Source organism: Dipodomys ordii, unplaced genomic scaffold (genome assembly GCF_000151885.1).
Source record: "Dipodomys ordii isolate 6190 unplaced genomic scaffold, Dord_2.0 Scaffold24, whole genome shotgun sequence".
NCBI lineage: Eukaryota > Metazoa > Chordata > Mammalia > Rodentia > Heteromyidae > Dipodomys > Dipodomys ordii.
The window spans coordinates 1,824,686-1,842,992 of record NW_012267240.1 but is presented as its reverse complement, the minus strand read 5'-3'; the positions used below and the strand labels follow the sequence as shown (position 1 = coordinate 1,842,992).

The window sequence follows — 18,307 nt, the reverse complement described above, 5'->3', positions numbered from 1 at the left end:
CAACATAAGCCAAGCACCAGGGACTCATGCCTGTAATCCTAGCTACTCATAAGGCTGAGATCTGAAGATCGCAATTCAAAGCCAACCTGGGCAGGAAGTCCAGGAAACTCTTATCTCCAATAAACTACTCAGAAAAAGCTGGAAGTGACACTGTACCTCAAGTGGTAGAGTGCTAGCCTTGAGCACAGTCCATGCCCTGAGTTCAAGCCCCAGGACTGGCCAAAAAAATAAAAAGAACATAAAATACCTAATGCATCGTTTTTATACTAATTATATGCTAAACTAGTATTTTGTATATACTGAATAAAATTTACCATTAACATTAATTCTAGCCAGCCAGGTGGCACATGCCTGTAATCCCAGCATTCATGAGGCTGACTTATGAGAAGCACAAGGTCAAATTTAGCCTGGGCTACGTAGTGAGTTTGAAGCTATCTTGGGCCACATGAGATCCTGTTTTAAAATAAAAAAAGTAATAAAACAAAAAGCAAGCAAGAAAGACACCAACCAAGCTAAAATCAATCTGCTTGTATTAACTTTTTAATATAAAGATTATTAAATATTTAAAATTATGTCTACCTGGGCACCGGCAGCTCACGCCTGTAGTCCTAGCTTAGTCCTACTAAGGAGGCTAAGATCTGAGGATCATGGTTCAAAATCAGCCCCAGCAAGAAAGTCTGTGAGACCCTTTTTTTTTTGTCAGTCATAGGCTTGAACTCTAGGCCTGGGCGCTGTCCCTTAGCTCTTCAGCTCAAGGCTAGTGCTCTACCACTTGAGCCACAGCGCCGCTTCTGGCTTTTTCTGCGGTACTGAGGGATCGAACCCAGCACCTCATGCATGCAAGGCAAGCACTCTACCATTGAGCCACCTTCCCAGCTCCAAGTCCGTGAGACTCTTATCTCCAATAAACCACCAGAAAACCGGAAGTGGTGCTGTGGCTCAAATGGTAGAGTGCTAGCCTAGAGCTAATGCTCAGGGACAGTGCTCAGGCCCAGAGTTCAAGCCCCACAACCTACCAAAAAAAAAAAAAAAGTCCATAGCCTGCTATTATTTTCTATTGGGACAGTAATTATCTTGTTGGCTAATAAAAAGAGCCACAACTATGTGGACAACAAAACATCTTCATATAGGCAGATAAAAGGCTACATTTGATTCCTTCCTCACCGAGCCACACTTTGCCAGGACACGTGGGAGTCTGACATGAAGGAATGACAGGTCAGAACTACATTTCCACTCAATAGTAAAAACTTCAGAGGCAACTGCCTCAGGAATCTGGAGATGCAGTAAGTCTGGACTATGCCAAATGACCAAAATGTATCTTTTTACTCAGGTAGAGTTTGTTTCAGTTTTAGAAAGACAACCTGTAGGAAAGACAGGCCTTTCGAAGACCCACATCCACCTCATCCACCAGCAGAGGCAGCTGGGCCAGCTGTCCAGCCTCTTAAGGTGGGGTCTCCTGAGGAACACCGAGTCCAGCACATTCCTCCGCAGCTTTGCCCACGAAGGTCCAGGGTTCTACTGCGTGCCATGCGGACTTACCTCTGAGGTACTTCACCTTCAGATACTCAGGGCTTGCCTTCTGGCCAGGGAGGGGCTCATTGAGCATGACTTTGGTCTGTGCTTTGATCCCTTCATAGAACTGGCCCATGGCGACATGGCTGAGTCCCCTCATGTACTGACACACATCGTTGTATGGCTCTAGCTGCAGGCATCGCTGGGCACGGAAGCACAGAGGCAAAATCAGTTCTGGTGTCACCTAAGACCCCTGCGACTCTACTCAAAGCCACACTCAGGCTCTGCTGGTTTGCTGCCCGCCAGCCTGCCTTACCTTTGTGCAGCACACACAGCATCTACAGCCCTGTCTCCATCCCTGTCACTGAGCTCTCTGGACTCGCTCAAGGCTGCAGGGACAGAGCCTTCCGATACAGAGGCTCACCTTGAAGTTCTTGAGAGCCTCATGAAGGCTGCCGTGGTGGTAGAGCATCAGCCCCCGGAGCTGCAAGGTCTGCACATGGTTCTGGTTGAGGAGCAGAGCCTTCTGAAAGCTCTCAGTGGCTGCTTCAAAGTTGCCCAGCTCTCTAGGGATTGAACAGCAGTGGTAAATGTGTGACACATGGCCCAGTCGTGCGGGAGGAAGACACCTTGAGGCAATCGGACATCTCCCTGTCCTCTGACTCACGCACCCATCTGCCATCACCGGCCCAACCAGGCTGGAGGACCACCTCACAGCCCTCCAAGTTCTCTGGGGAAAATCACCTTCAGTGATTCCCAAGAGCAAACGCTTTCAAACTATTCTCCCAATTCAAAATGAACTCTAGCCTCTAAAATGCTAGGTAAATTTTAGTATATTAAAAATAAAACAACCACATTTTTTTCTTTGGAGAAAGTACACAGATTACAATCATATATACGTTTATCATTCTGAGTCAAGTCATAGACTTAAATTGTATTTTTTGTCACTGAAGTTACTTCAACAAACATCTAATATAGTCATTACATAATCTGAAATTCTACACTGGAAATTGTAGTTACTGATTTTGTTACTTACTAAAAACTTTACAAGGAATAAAATAGCTTCCATAAATTCTATGTATCAATTTTATTTAATAACGTATTTCAAGAAATGTAACATTTGCTTACATTTTTCATCACCCATGTACGAATCTGTTTTCAGATTATATTCCCAATAGTTCTGAGAGATAGGAGGGAAAACATCACCCTTGACACTCCAAACACGTACACCCACACTTTCCCCATGCTGGTGTAGGAGTTTCTCCAGCCATCACCTAAATGAGGTATAGACAAGCAATACCAGCCCCACTGTCTCTCCTGGTGGCTTCCATGCCCATGTCATATGCAGCACCTGAGGCCCAGGGGAGGGCAGAGGGCAAGCAGACCAGCTCCAGCCCTGGCTCCATCATGAGCCCCTGCTGTCAGCCGCACCAGCTTCTGGACATGGCATACCTGGCCCTACACACACTCCTCAAGCTGTTCTAGAACACAATCGTCTGCACAGGACCCCTGCACGGGCTCTCTCCACACGGCAGGAGAGAGCCCAGCAGCACGGGAGCTCCACGGCATGCAAGGCCAACGTAGCTTCCGCTGTGCTCTCACTTCACACATCTGCCCCATCCATGCCCAGCTCATCTCACTCACTTGCAGGCCTGCCCCAGACTCTTGTATCACCTCCGTTCTCCCTGTCAGCCCCTGTTCACTCACCTGCAGGCTGCCCCAGGCTCTTGTATCACCTCCATCCACCCTCAGTGCACTCACCTGTAGGCCTGCCCCAGACTCTTATAGGCATCAATGAAATCAACTTTCTGCTTCAGAGCTTCTTTGAAGGCTTCAATGGCTTCCTGCATGAATATGCAGAGAATTAACACATGCCATGACTCTCATGGCCAAATACATACTAAATATATACAACGCCTAGCCTCTGACAGAATGTCTTTTAAATAGGAAAGACTTTTTTTTTTTTGGTCAGTCGTGGGGCTTGAACTCTGGGCCTGGGCGATGTCCCTCAACTCTTCAGCTCAAGGCGAGCGCTCTACCACTTGAGCTACAGCGCCACTTCCGGTTTTCTGGTGGTTTATTGGAGATAGGAGTCTCACGGTCTCTCCTGCCCGGGCTGGCTTTGAACCTCGATCCTCAGATCTCAGCCTCCTGAGTAGCTAGGATTACAGGTGTGAGCTACCAGCACCCGGCTAAATAGGAAGACTTTTAAAAAGAGACAGAAAATGCAGTAAATGAAGTCAGGAGGATGTGAGTTCAGCAGTGAATAAAAATATTACTGTAAAACACAACAGCTTCATGTCTCTTCTTTTTCAGATGAGAAAACAAACTTCAATCTATCTAACTCACTATGCATCTGTGTACTAACAATACCACTTTATGTTAATACCATTTCCTAATCGATAAAGGCCTGAAGAACCACAGGTGACCTGATGTCTATGTGAGATCATTAAAAATGACTCTAACTAGCAATTCTTAAACCCGAGTCAACAAGAGAGACAGAAGTGGGTACAAGAAGCAAAAACAGCTGCTAAACTGGTTGCTGAGGGCAGTGGTGACCAAGGAGCAAAGGATGAGTGGCCGAGGAAACAAAATTTCGCAGCACCAGACGCAGGATCTAGGCCTGGCTACACTGCCACCAAGCAGAGTGTAGGACTGGGGACGGGTGGTGATAACCACTCCATAGCATGTGTTCAAGGATAAAGACCTGGGGTACTCAGTACGCATGCATCTTCACTGGCATAATTATTACTGTAACACAAAATCAGACACCTCTCACTATTTTTCACAGGAAAAGATACCATACCCAGTGTTAAATGCCACAAAGTGCCACACGTTAAGAGTACTTTCAGTGAAACCTTTCACTTCAGATCATTTCACACCTGACTGAACCCTTGGTAGAAGTAGCGAGGATGTCACATGCCTTGCACAGGACAGGCACTCAATAAATATCTGATGATTTGTAGGCTCTGATCATTTTGCAAACACAGCACAATGTCAAGTCATCTGAAAAAGCCTCTCATCTAAGCAACTGAATTCTTGGGGGGGCGGGTGAAGACGGGGTAAGGACTACTAGTTGGAACAAGTTGAGAATGAACACATTTTAATACTTCACAAATGTTAAGACAACTCTTGGATTTGGCTTGCTGCCATGGACTAGTCTTGATCTTTTAGGAGGTTTTACAACTCTTCTCTGATTCAACAAGCATATATTAAATGCCTACGATGTGCCAGAGACAGCACAAGATACAAGGGAAACAAAGATGGGCAAGCCATTCACTATTTCTGTCCTCTAAGAATGCAGCCTGATTAGAAAGCCAATGATGTGACTGGGTTATTAGGGTGAACATTTACAGAACTATAACAGAAAGCCAGGCGCTGGTGGCACACGCCTGTAATCTTAGCTACTCAGGAGGCTGAGATCTGAGAATCTCGGTTCAAAGCCAGCCCAGGCAGGAAAGTCCGTGAGACTCTTATCTCCAATAAACCACTTGAAAACTGGAAGTGGGGGACAGCACCTGGGCCCAGAGTTCAAGCCCCACGACTAACAAAAAAAAAAAAAAAGAACTACAACAGAACCAGCAGTTAAATCTCTGGTCATGGACAGAAGGAACGCTAACAGCACTGGGGGCCGGGAGGAAGTGTTCTGCGTGGGGCTGGAGACCGGAGGCCACTGGAAAGGAATGGGGTTGGAGACAAGACTGGAAGCAGGCCAGGAAGGAGGATGTCTCGTGGAGGGAATGGGGCCACATGTGATTTACAGCTGGAGGATGGTGGGCACTAGGGGCCCACCACAGCAGTAGGGAGAGGCGGGAGAGGAAGTGAGGGCAGAGACCAAGAACGGCACTGCCTCTGAGATGCATTCCTGGAAGAAGGGCAACCACCACAGAGGAAGAAAGAAGACCCAGCCAGGCGTCACTGTGGTTGTCCAGGCAAGAGACAAGGAAAGCTCACACTGAGTGTCTGGGGAGAGAAAAGAAAAGTCAAATGCCAGAGACTTTTAAAAGGCAAACCGGGACAGAGTCTGGTGGCCAGAGGTGGGGTGTGGGAGAGGAAGGGGGGGCAGCTTCTAGGCTGAAGAGCCTGGGCAAGGGCAAATGCACTGACCACCACAAACACAGACAACAACTGCAGGAGGGGACGAGCCCAGCCCGGGCGTGTGAAGCCTGCATGTCTGTGGACCTCGACAGGGAGCTGCCTGGGGCACCTGCTTCCCCCTCCACTTACAGCAAACATGGATGCCACAGTTCTTCAAAGTCTGATTCTTTTCTGCTTTTAAGAGTCTTTGGTTTCAGAGCTCCTGTCTAAGCACAACACAGCTCTCTACCTCATTCTGCCAAAAAAAGACCAGACAGAATCAAGATTTCACAGAGACCATGTCAAACAAAGCAGTCTCAGACACAAGAACGGGTGGGAACTCATCGCTTGGCACACACAACGATTACGACTCTGCACCAACACTGGCCTCGCTAGGCAGTGGTGGCATCATCAGGCTGCTCTGACGCTGGAGAACACAGACAGCTCAAGGCAAAGGCTCTGATGCCTCTAACACAAGAATTAAAATAGCCTCCCAACAGAGGTGACACAAGCAATTCAACAGGAATGTGTATGTGGGTGTTTCCTAGGCAAACCTCAAAAGCCTGCTGGATGCACTAACATGGATGGCTGTGAAATCTGTAACACTGCCTAATGTCCTTCAATAAAAAGTAAGAGATCACCCAGCTAATTAATTTCTAGTTGCTGTTGGCATGAACAGACTAAATTGAGGGGGACAGCTCAAAGTCCTGGAGCATTTGACATTTTGTACTTTGATTAACAAGAGGTAGAAGTAGCTTAGCTGGCTCACGCTAGGTTTTTCCACTCTGCTCCTGCTGTTCCTTGTGGGCATCTGCAAGGACAAATAGGCAGCAGGCCTGTCGGATCTGCCAGCAGACGCGTAACACGTAAGCACACAGAAAGCCTTAGCACAGATGTGCTCACAGCACACGGAGTGATGGAGGACCCTGGCTCACTGACGGCTTCTAAGCTCAAAAATAAAAACACTAGACTCACTGTATACAAATGGAATAAACCAATTAAAATTTAGTCTGTGCAATTTGTAGTTGGTCTGTTAGACCTCTTCTCTAAAACTCTCAATTCCAAATGACCAAAGAAACAGCCCCTGTTCCTAAACCCAGCATATAGTATCCAAGAGTGAAATCATTTGTTTGCATCTGTTTACCTCTTAAAATACTCATACAATAGCTAAGTACGTATTATGAATAGAAAAACATTTTTCCCCTCCACAAGACAGACTTTGAGTGTCGCTTTCTCACTCAGGATGACTGAGAGAAGATGACAGGAGCAGAGGGAGCAAGCACAACAAACCTGCAAAACCCACCAGCAGCTGTCATAGCAAGGGCTCAGGAGCCACCCTGCTGCCCAGTGCTAGTCACAGTGCAGCTATGCCTCAGGGGTTTTTTTTTTGAATACTTATATGGAGGTACATAACACTGAATTTGCAAAGTACTACTTAGTGTGGCTTTTAATAGACAGGGAGTTTTTTTCTTTCTTTCACTTTTTATTGTGAAAATACCATACAGAGGGGTTACAATTACAGGGGAAAGGTAATGAGTACATTTCTTATCAACCATTGTTGCCTCTTCCTCTGTTTTTCCTTCCCATTCCTTCCTATCTTCGCCCCCCAACCCCCACTTCCCCCTCCCCCCCACCCGGCCAAAGTTGTAAAGTTTGTTTTTCAACATAACATCTGTACATCTCATTGTTGCAATGGGTCCACCTGTATCCCTATTTAAACAATTTGTTTTTTCCCCTTCCCCTCCACAAATTATACCAACATCAAATACAGTGAATACAGGGGTTATACCGTGGGGGAGGTACATACAAAGCAACAAAGAAATCATCTTATAAATATGTTAGAAACAACTGCAAGAAAGAAAAAACATTTGAATCCTTATCTTGGGGGTCATTTCACCTAACATCAACTTACCTGACCGTTTCTGCTTGTCTCAGACATATGCTAGTTATTGCAAATAAGGGAAACCATGGGACCTATGTTTCTTTGGGCCTGGCTTACTTCACTTAATATAAGTGGGCTAAAGACATAAAGAGAAACTTCTCTGAAGAGGAAAGAAGGATGGCCAATAGACACATGCAGAAATGCTCAACCGCCCTAGCAATAAAAGAAATGCAAATCAAAACAACATTGAGCTACCACCTCACCCCAGTTAGAATAGCTATAATCAAGAACTCTAATAAAAACAGATGCTGGAGAGGATGTGGACAGAAGGGAACCTTACTTCATTGTTGGTGGGAGTGTAAACTTGTTCAACCACTTTGGAAAGTAATATGGAGGTTCCTCAAAAGACTCCATATAGAGCTCCCCTATGACCCAGCAATTCCACTTTGGGGCATTTACCCAAATGACCACAAACAAGACCACACTAAAGCTACCAGCACAACTATGTTTATTGCAGCATTATTTACCATAGCTAAGATATGGAACCAACCCAGATGCCCCTCAGTAGATGAATGGATTAAGAAAATGTGGTATATATACACAATGGAATTCTATGCTTCCATCAGAAGGAATGACATTGCCCCATTTGTTAGGAAATGGAGAAACTTAGAAAGGGAGGTTTGTTTTTTTTTTTGAATCTATAAAACTTAGATTAGCCAGGTACAGTGGTTCACACCTGTAATTCTAGTTGATACTAGAAGGCTGAAATCTGAGGATCGCAGTTCAAAGCCACCAGGGCAGAAAAGTCCATAAGACTCTTATCTGTAATTAACCAGCAAAAGCTGGAAGTGGAGCTGTGGCTCAAGTGATAGTGTGCTAGCCTTGAGCAAAAGATGCTCAGGAACAGTGCCACGGCCCTGAGTTCAAGCCCTAGGACTGGAACCCAAAAAAAGAAAAAAAAAACAACCTTAGATTAAAGTTTCTCGGGTTAAAGTACCTACAGGAACAGTGGTTACTGTTTATGGCTTAAGAGCACTTTTCACACAGATCTCATTCAGTCCTTGGGTCAGTCTGGGAGGTAGAATGCAGGCTGCCTCCCACTCGCAGGAGTGGAAGAAGCTCAAGTCAAAAAACCTGGTTAGGAGCTGGCTCAGACCAGGCTTCAGGGCCAAGTTCAGTGCTCTGTCCCTGAAACCCCTTCATCTACCTACACTTCTTAAACACCAGGATGTGACACATGAGGTCGTCCCAATGTCATGGGGACTGGCTCCGGTGCCCATGCTCTGTGGACCGAAAGCATCTCTGAACCACTGCAACAGGTGTGTAAGCATATGTACAGGTAAGCTGAGGTCAGGCTGTGATAGGTCCCTGCAGGCTGATGTCCTCCACAAACAAGCTTTTGGAAGGAGGGGAAGTACTGAGGTTTGAACTAAGGGCCTGTTGTATGCTTGCTTTGCTCTCCACCTGAGCCACCTTTCTAGCCCAGCTCTCTGCTGGTAATTTGGATATGAGTCTCTTGGACTTTTCTAATTGGCGGGCTTTGAACCATGGTACTTGAGATCTCAGTCTCCTGAGCAGTCAGGATTACAGGTATGGCCAGTGCCACCTTGCCAGATGTATCATCAAATACAAACATTTTTGATCAGCACTGTGCTGACACAGGCTGCCTGTCCAGCAGAGCTGAAGTGCTCGGCACTATTTCTACTTCTGCCCTGTGCTGCACAAGTTGTTACAGCCGCACCTTCCAGTCAGGGCCACCTTCTCTGTGGAGGCCAGCCTCAGCCTCCCAACACAACTCGCGCGCCCTGTCAGGGCTCGCCCAGCCCAGCACTCAGGCCAACCTGTCTTCTGTCCAGTGGCTCAATGTGTCCCATCCTCAGGCAACAACCGTGTCAAGCCTCAGCGGGCACAGAGGAATCACTCTCCAAGCCTGGGGCACAGCAGGAACTAACTGGAAGGGTGAGGACACAGCACCACCGGTCCACACAGGCCTGGTCCCTGATTCCTGTCACACCACCCACCAAGGCTGTACTCTGCTCCCCAGATGCCCCGGGCACTAGCTCAGGTCTCCGCACCCCAGCTGGGGACGGTACCAGTTTCTCTGGGTGAGCGTCATTGGCTGTCATAGCCTTAAAACTGACATCCTAAGGCACAGATCGGTGCCATCAATGACTTCCTGACAGTCTGATGTTCATGGCTCCTCTGGACCTCGGTGCTCAGTGCTGTACTCCAGGCTGAGGGCTGGCTTGCATCCAGCCAGCCAACACTCACACTCCCATCTCCTCACACCACCACTGCTGTGCTCACACCTGCCTGTGCCCTCATCCTCTAGTCCCTCGCCACCTCTACCTAGGAACTTTGCAAACTACATCCTTTGTAAGTGAAAGTCTGATCTCTCCCTCTTCCTTACCTTCATTCTCTTTCTGTGCCTTCTCCCAAAGACCTGGAAGACAGTAGGGGCTCAAAAAATATTCACACTACTTTCTAAAGGAGGTCATGAGATGTACCTTAAATATGATGACCCCCAGCCCCCCACCCAAGGCAGAACCATGCCAGGTATGTGCGCTACAGACTCTCACCTTCAGAAGTCCTCTATGGAAGAAAGTGAGACCTTTGTACAGCATGGCCGTGGGCTGGTTCCTGTTCAGCTCCAAGGACTGCTGGAAGTCCTCGTGGGCTGTCACATAGTCCTACAAAGAGTGAGACAATAAAACCACAGCCATTAGATACTGGAGTGCTTCCTGCTTTGTCTGTAGAGAAAAAAAAATCCTGATGAAGAAATGCTCAACCTCCCTTGTGATAAAAGAAATGCAAATCAAAACAATATTGAGATACCACCTCACCCCAGTTAGAATAGCTATAATCAAGAACTCTAATAAAAACAGATGCTGGAGAGGATGTGGACAGAAGGCAACCCTACTGCATTGTTGGTGGGAGTGTAAACTTGTTCAACCACTTTGAAAAGTAGTATGGAGGTTCCTCAAAAGACTCCACATAGAGCTCCCCTATGACCCAGCAATTCCACTTTGGGGCATTTACCCAAATGACCACAAACAAGACCACACTAAAGCTACCAGCACAACTATGTTTATTGCAGCATTATTTACCATAGCTAAGATATGGAACCAACCCAGATGCCCCTCAGTAGATGAATGGATTAAGAAAATGTGGTATATATACACAATGGAATTCTATGCTTCCATCAGAAAGAATGACATTGCCCCATTTGTTAGGAAATGGAAAGACTTGGAAAAAATTATATTAAGTGAAGTAAGCCAGGCCCAAAGAAACATAGGTCCCATTGTTTCCCTTATTTGAAATAACTAGTATATGTCTGAGACAAGCAGAACTGGTCAAATAAGTTGATGTTAGGCGAAATGAACCCCAAGATAAGGATTCCAATGTTTTTCCTTCTTGTGATTGTTTCTAACATATTTATAAGATGGTTTCTTTGTTGCTTTGTATGTCCCTCCCCCACCGGTTTTCACTGTATTTGACGTTGGTATAATTTGTGGAGGGGAAGGGGAAAAAACAAATTGTTTAAATAGGGATACAGGTGGACCCATTGCAACAATGAGGTGTACAAGATGTTTTGTTGAAAAACGAACTTTACAACTTTGGCGCGGGTTGTGAGGGGGTGCAGCATGTGAGGGGGTGTGTGTGGGGGGTAGATGGAAAGGGATAGTAAGGGGAAACAAAGGAAGAGGCAACAATACTTAATAAGAAATGTACTCATTACCTTGCTCATGTAATTGTAACCCCTCTGTATGGTATTTTCACAATTAAAAAAAAAATCCTGAATTGTCCTGTGACTGTTTTGACTTTTTTGTTGTTGTTGTTATTGGTTGTGAGGCTTTAACTCTGAGCCTGGGCGCTGTCCCTGAGCTCTTCAGCTCAAGGCTGGTGCTCTACCACTTGAGCCACAGCACCACTTCCTGTTTTCTAGTGGTTTATTGGAGATAAGAGTCTCACGGACTTTCCTTGCCTGAGCTGGCTTTGAACCGTGATCCTCAGATCTCAGCCTCCTAAGTAGCTAGGATTACAGGAGTGAGCCACCAGTACCCAGCTCTTTTTTACTTTAAAGGAAGCATTCCATGGCCTTATGAACATGAGCTGAACATTTGCAGTACTTGTCAGTAGCTGGTTTCCACAAAGGCGTATTTACGTCCTTCGTCTCAACCAGAGAAAGAATATTACTTCAACACTACCAAAGTGATCATCTGTTAAGAAAAAATGTCAGGTCATGGGGTCACCCCACGATGTCTTATTTTGAAATTCACTCATGCATTTTTTCAGCAGAAAATGTTATGAAGAAGTACTGTCAATCCACACATGGAGCTGCAACAAGTCTTTTGAGAGCCACAGCAATCACAGACACTCTTGCCAGGTTCAGGCTGGGTGTCGTGCCGGCTTGGGCTGAGAAAGCATACACCTCTAGGTTTAATGACGACACTGGCAGCAGGAGCACCGTGCCCACACTGAGGTCTGCAGAGAAGCTCAGGGCAGTTCACGGACCCTGCGTCACCTACTCCTCATGCCAACTCAGAATCTAACACTGCTGACAGGAAAGAGTCTTTTGGCACTTAATATTCTCTACTTGATTTAATTTCAGCTAAAAAAAAAACCTTACACAACTGCCTTGTAACACACACGCTTCACTAACTAGCACAATTCCAAGTCTATCCCAAAGCCAGCATCTGAGGCCAAGGGAGAAAGGGACGGCAGATCACCTCAGATATGAAGTGCAGGGTCCCCCGGTGCCGGTACAGCCGGGCTGAAGGCTGAAGCTGAATAGCCTTCGTGAGGTCGTTCACCGCTTCATTAATTCGTCCCAGAGGAGACAGAATCTAGAAATCCAAAACATGTAGTCAAGAGACATTTCAATGAACAGCCCTAACAAGACCTATAATTCTGACTTTTCAACTCCACTCTACCACCTGCAACTCACAAAACTACAATTCCAGCAGGCTAGCCAACAAGGAGAGGAACTGTGGCCATGCCACTGTCATACACTGCATAGACCAGATGTTGCTTTTCTTAAAATGAGACCCTCTTTTCTTGACCTATAGTTATCTTTTAAGTTAAAATTTGCCATATACACATAAGATGTTGCCGGGTGCTGGTTGCTCACCCCTGTAATCCTAGCTACTCAGGAGGCTGAGATCTGAGGATCAAGGTTCAAAGGCAGCCTGGGCAGGAAAGTCCGTGAGACTCTTATCTCCAATGAGCCACCAGAAAATCAGAAGTGGTGCTGTGACTCAATTCTTAGAGCACTCACCTTGAGCTGAAGAGCCCAGGCAAAGTGCCCAGACCCAGAATTCAAGACCCACAATCAACAACAACAACAACAAAAAAGAACAAAAAACAACAAATAAAGATGTCAAAATTTGCTTGAAGATATCAAAAGATAATTTGAACCATTAGGACACACAAGTTGTGGAAATGAAGAGTTTTTCATAATTTCTAGTTCTGTCCTAAGTGGCAACAGACACAAATGGTAACTGCTAAGATGCCAGGTGCTGTGAGTGCCCCTCCATCAGCCAAAGAAGAACCTGCATGCTGGTGCTATGCTGTAAACCAGCAGTCACTGGTGCTCAGGAAGTGTGGCCACGCAGATAAACGCACAGAACCCCAAACAAAGTGGAAAGGACAGAGAAAACTCAAATTGGGTCTTCACACCAGGAAGCCCACGGGCCCTGCCGGAGGGCTTCTACACCACAGTCACATGTCTGTCCAATGTCACTGACAGACCTGGTGCAGGAGAGCATGTCACAGACCCAAGCTGTCTGTCTACACCACGGTCACGTCCATCCAGTGTTACTGACAGACTAGGTGCAGGAGAGCATGCCACAGACCCAAGCCAGCTGTCTACACCATGGTCATGTCCATCCAGTGTTACTGACAGACCCGGGCCGGTCAGCTACATCACAGTCACATCCGCCCAGTGTCACTGACAGACCCGGGCCAGTCATCTACACCATGGTCACGTCCATCCAGTGTCACTGGTAGACCCAGGCTGGTCGTCTATACCACGGTCACACCCGTCCAGTGTTACTGACAGACCCAGGCCAACTGCCTATAGCACGGTCACGTCCATCCAGTGTCACTGACAGACCCCGGCTGGCTGGCCATAAGGGCTCAGAACCCAGCAGGCTGGACCGGGTTGTCTTTCAGAGGGAAAACACCCCACAGGCCGCACTGAATCATTACAGCTTCCACGATCATTAATGTGCATGATAACGGGTAGCTAAAAAGCTTTAATTATTTTTAACCAAATAGACTACTTGAGAAAGTACAAAAGTAAAAATGGCTCACAAAGTAACTTGAGATATCCATGGGATGCTGGACTATAAACTGTGGAAATCACAATTCAATGTCATTACTGCCAAGTCATGCTTTTATATAATAAAAATTATTGCTCTAATTACCAAAATCATCTTTGATAAGCAATAAGCTTTGCATTAGATTTCAAGTTTTAAAGAGCTGTCGGAGAAATCTAAGAACACTTAAATTTATGACTGACCCAAGCAATTGAATGCAACAGCAGAGTAACCTGGGAGGAGCCAGAGGCCTGCCTGGAGCTCCACCCTGCCAGCCATACCAGCACCCCCCACCCAACCTCCCAGCCCAGGGCAAGGTGAAGGGAGAGCAGCACCCCACACACATGGCACTCTGAGAAAGACTGAAAACCACGTCCCCAACACAACACAAACCAGCCCTGCCATTTCTATACCTAGTGCTCCTTTACTTCAGAGGATTTTTTTTCTCCTCAGAAGACAGAAAAAAAAGTAATTTTTCCTTATCCCAAATGTAAAATTATACTATATCAGATGATTAAAAGCTGTTTCATTCTGATGTAGCTCGTTAGTGAACCCTAGATAACTCAGTCTTACTTTAAGAACACAGTAAAAGAGCACGCTGGTTTACAGATGTCCAGTGAGCGCCTTGGCACCCTCCTCCCATTGCCTCTGATGGTGGCTTTACTGGGCTCCAACTGTCCCACTCAGGCAGGAGCACCCACCCCACTGCCCATGCCCCGGAAGTCCTCCCTCATCTTCATCCTGGAAGATCCTCCTGTAGTCCTCCTCATCCTGGAAGATCTCTCCTGCAGTCCTTCCCCATCCTCATCCTGGAAGATCCTCCTGCAGTCCTCCTCATCCTCATCCTGGAAGATCCTCCTGCAGTCCTCCTCATCCTGGAAGATCTCTCCTGCAGTCCTTCGTCATCCTCACCCTGGAAGAGCTTTCCTGCAGTCCTCCTTATCCTCATCCTGGAAGATTTCTCCTGCAGTCCTCCTTATCCTCATCCTGGAAGATTTCTCCTGCAGTCCTCCTTATCCTCATCCTGGAAGATCTCTCCTGTAGTCCTCCCCATCCTGGAAGATCTCTCCTGCAGTCCTCCCCCATCCTCACCCTGGACGACCTCTCCTAGGCCAGCTCAGCAGATCTACTGATACCCTAACTCCACCGCAAGGCACAGTTCCTTCAACTTCGGCCGGTCCCCTATGCATGAGAGGGCTAAAATCTTGCTCAAGCTATAAAGCACTAGCCTATTTAGCTCCAACCCTGAGTTGAACCCAGCACCACAGGAACAAAACAAACAAAAAAAGAACTCTGCACAGTGAACTCTGCACAGTGACTGCTGTCTCCTTCTCCCTCTCTCCTACTTCCCTTGCCCCTGCATCCCACCCCATCCCCAAGGTCTGGTTACAATCCCAAGTGACTCTGTGCCTCTACCTGTCAAGTGTGTCTCCTAAGAACTGGGCATGAGTTGCACGCATGCACACATTCTTTTTTTTTTTTTTGGGGGGGGGTCCGGTCATGGGGCCTGAACTCTGGGCCTGGGTGCTGTCCCTCAGCTCTTCAGCTCAAGGCTAGCACTCTACCACTTGAGCCACAGCACCACATCCGGCTTTTGTCTTTTTGCTTATGTGGTGCTGAGGAATCGAACCCAGGGCCTCTGGCATGCAAGGCATGCGCTCTACCACTGAGCCACCTTCCCAGCCCCATGCATGCACACCTTCTGTATGGCCTGGGCACAGTCCTCCAGACCCGTTACATGCACTGGCTAGACACTGTCCCATAAGAACTGTACCGGAGCATGTACACATGGTGCTCACACAAAATGAAGACCTGCAAGGGCTGGATATTTCATTCTGACTTAAGTGTCACGTTAAGCTTTGTTAAAGTATGCCATGTATACAGAAAATATGTGATATAATTAATGTTTGTAGATGTTATTACATGTCATAACTATGTTCTTCTTTACTTGGGTGAGTCCTGAGGCTTGAATTCAGGGCCGGGGTACTGTCCCTGAAGGTTTTTTGTTTAAGGCTAGGGTACTACTACTTTGAGCCACAGCACCACTTCTAGTTTTCTAGGGTTAACTGGAGATAAGAGTCTTAGGGACTTTCCTGCTTGGGTTGGCTTTGAACTGTGATCCTCAGATCTTAGCTTCCTGAGTAGCTAGGATAACAGACAAAGGCCACCAGTGCCCCCCTCCACCCCCACTCCCCCGGCTTCACAACTATGTATTTTATACTAAATACCACACTTATATGTCAGATCCAGGGCCTCACTCAGTTCATGATCTTCTAATAATTTCAACCATGCTTAAAGGTCCCAGGTATCTAAGCAGGGAAACACAACAAGTATACGGAAGCATTAAAACTTAAAACTTAAAAGTGATAAAATCAGAAAATAACAGGAAAAAATTCTAAATTTATAAATCCGATAACAAGAGAGGGAAAAAGAAAACCACACTCACTTCTGCTCGCTTCTCAAATACCTCTGGGCGGTCTGGTTCCAAGGCAATTACTCGGCTCAGTTCAAACAGAGCAAGCTCAGCATTCTTAATGTCCTTGAAAAGGTATTAGCTCAGTGTGAGACAGACTGCTACTTAAAACCAGATGAGAAAGAGCTTCAGAAAAAATTGAAAATTTAGTCATGATATAACTGTTTAGAAGGAAATGTGAACTTCATTTCTGGGTAAAAAGTGCCAGGTTTGGTAAGTTGTGATAGTAGTCACTCACTAACCCATTCAACTCTCTACCCTCCAATGAACGGCATATGCTGGACCTGGCTGCCCACACTAAATGCCACCAGCAGAGGATCTTACCGGAATATGCACAACCAACCCACGTGGCATAGATGCCTGGACTCTAGTCCATGGGATGATGCCGGCCAGGGATAGCATGGAACAGCAAGGGCTGTGTGAAGCCCAATCATAACCTGCACCTGATAGGTCTTGGGAGTTCTCCCTAGCACTGGCATGTTACCACTGCATTCAGAGTGCACAGGCAGCTTTCTGGTAGAGAGACACTAATCACATGGCAGGGTATAATGCTTTAGAAGGTGTGACGATCAGAAGGCAGCCACTTTTCTCTTTCAGTTTACTCAAGGACTTCCAACCCACAGCATCCACCATCCCCAGTGCTGGCTTTTCCTCATCATCCGTATCACACAAGTAAATAAGGATAATATAAATTTTCCCAACAAGCCACACCAGCTCACTACATTTTAACATTCAAATAAGTTTTAACTAAAATAATACTGTGCTGTCAGACTTTAATGCTCTTAATGGAAGTTATGAAGGTGATGGCTGCCCTGAAGCAGCTTCATGATGGCTTTATTAAGTGATAAGACAAAAGGAAAGGAGATGTTGGAAACAACTGACCACTCAACACCTGGAGGGCCCTTTCATTTGCTATAGCCTTGGCAAAGTGCTTACATCTCAGTGGCTTTGTTTGCATAGAAAGTACTTTTTGTGACCTTCCTTCTGCCTTCCTCAGAGAAATGAGATGATTTGATTACAACTACGAAGGTCTTAACACCTTCCTGAAAAAATGCATACAATATAGCAAATAAAAATAAATTACACACTGAAAAAAGTGCATGACTTTTCGTTCAGTCAGTAATGGTTGTGATAAGAATTTCAGTCCGGCCGGGCGCTGGTTGCTCACGCCTGTAATCCTAGCTACTCAGGAGGCTGAGATCTGAGAATCGAGGTTCAAAGCCAGCCCAGGCAGGAAAGTCCGTGAGACTCTTATCTCCAATAAACCACCAGAAAACCAGAAGTGGCGCTTTGCTCAAGTGGTAGAGCGCTCGCCTTGAGCTGAAGGGCTGAGGAACAGCGCCCAGGCCCAGAGTTCAAGCCCCACGACCGACAAAAAAAAAAAAAAAAAGAATTTCAGTCGGTGTCTGGTCTGGTCTAGTCTACATTTCACCAGTGCAGTCAGGCCTTAGGCTTGTCTTTACCTGTGTCTAGTTCACCAAGATGGCATCAGAAGCTCTTGGTATAACCCTGTCCACCACTTGCTAGCCCTTGGGCCCTGGGGAGATACTATCTCCTCTCCTCACGGGTGTCCCATCAGAGCTCAGTGAACAGCAAGCAGTTTGGCACGCGCAGCTGTACATACTCACATGTAGTCCCTTCTTTCCATAGGCCATCCCTCGGCCATAAATTGCACTAACCAGATCAGGCTCCGCCTAGTCAGACCAAAACAGAAACACGTCAAAAACCATAAGTGAAATAAAACAAAAGCATCAGGCTCTGATTAAAGCTCATTAGTGCCACAAACAACGGCTGTACTTCTTTGCTAGTGCAACTTGTTAGTCTGTCCCCAGCCTGAAGTCCGTCAGTGCAAAGCCCACCTGAGCAAGGTGTGGTGAGACCCTCACCGAAAAAACGATATAATGGAGAAGGGAAGGGCCTCAGCACCACAGTACTGGGCAGCTCTCTAGTTCATGCTCAGGAAGCAATCCTCCCCACCTCGAGCTCATCAGCCCACACCTCCCCACCTCAGGCTCATCAGCACACATGCAGGGCAGAGGGGGT

General features: G+C 46.6%; 1 protein-coding gene across 1 annotated transcript in view; it reads right to left on the bottom strand.

Annotated features, from left to right (window-relative positions):
* The window catches only part of Ttc13 (tetratricopeptide repeat domain 13), a 54,224-nt gene that overhangs the window by 24,436 nt on the left and 11,481 nt on the right, over positions 1 to 18,307 (bottom strand). Inside the window, exons 3-10 of the mRNA XM_013014751.1 lie at positions 17,893 to 17,958; positions 16,238 to 16,330; positions 12,202 to 12,318; positions 10,051 to 10,161; positions 9,882 to 9,914; positions 3,274 to 3,356; positions 1,937 to 2,078; positions 1,540 to 1,714 (exon numbers count right to left, since the gene is read on the bottom strand). Of these exons, the coding sequence (XP_012870205.1) occupies positions 1,540 to 1,714; positions 1,937 to 2,078; positions 3,274 to 3,356; positions 9,882 to 9,914; positions 10,051 to 10,161; positions 12,202 to 12,318; positions 16,238 to 16,330; positions 17,893 to 17,958 (820 nt within the window). The remainder of the gene's footprint in view (positions 1 to 1,539; positions 1,715 to 1,936; positions 2,079 to 3,273; positions 3,357 to 9,881; positions 9,915 to 10,050; positions 10,162 to 12,201; positions 12,319 to 16,237; positions 16,331 to 17,892; positions 17,959 to 18,307) is intronic.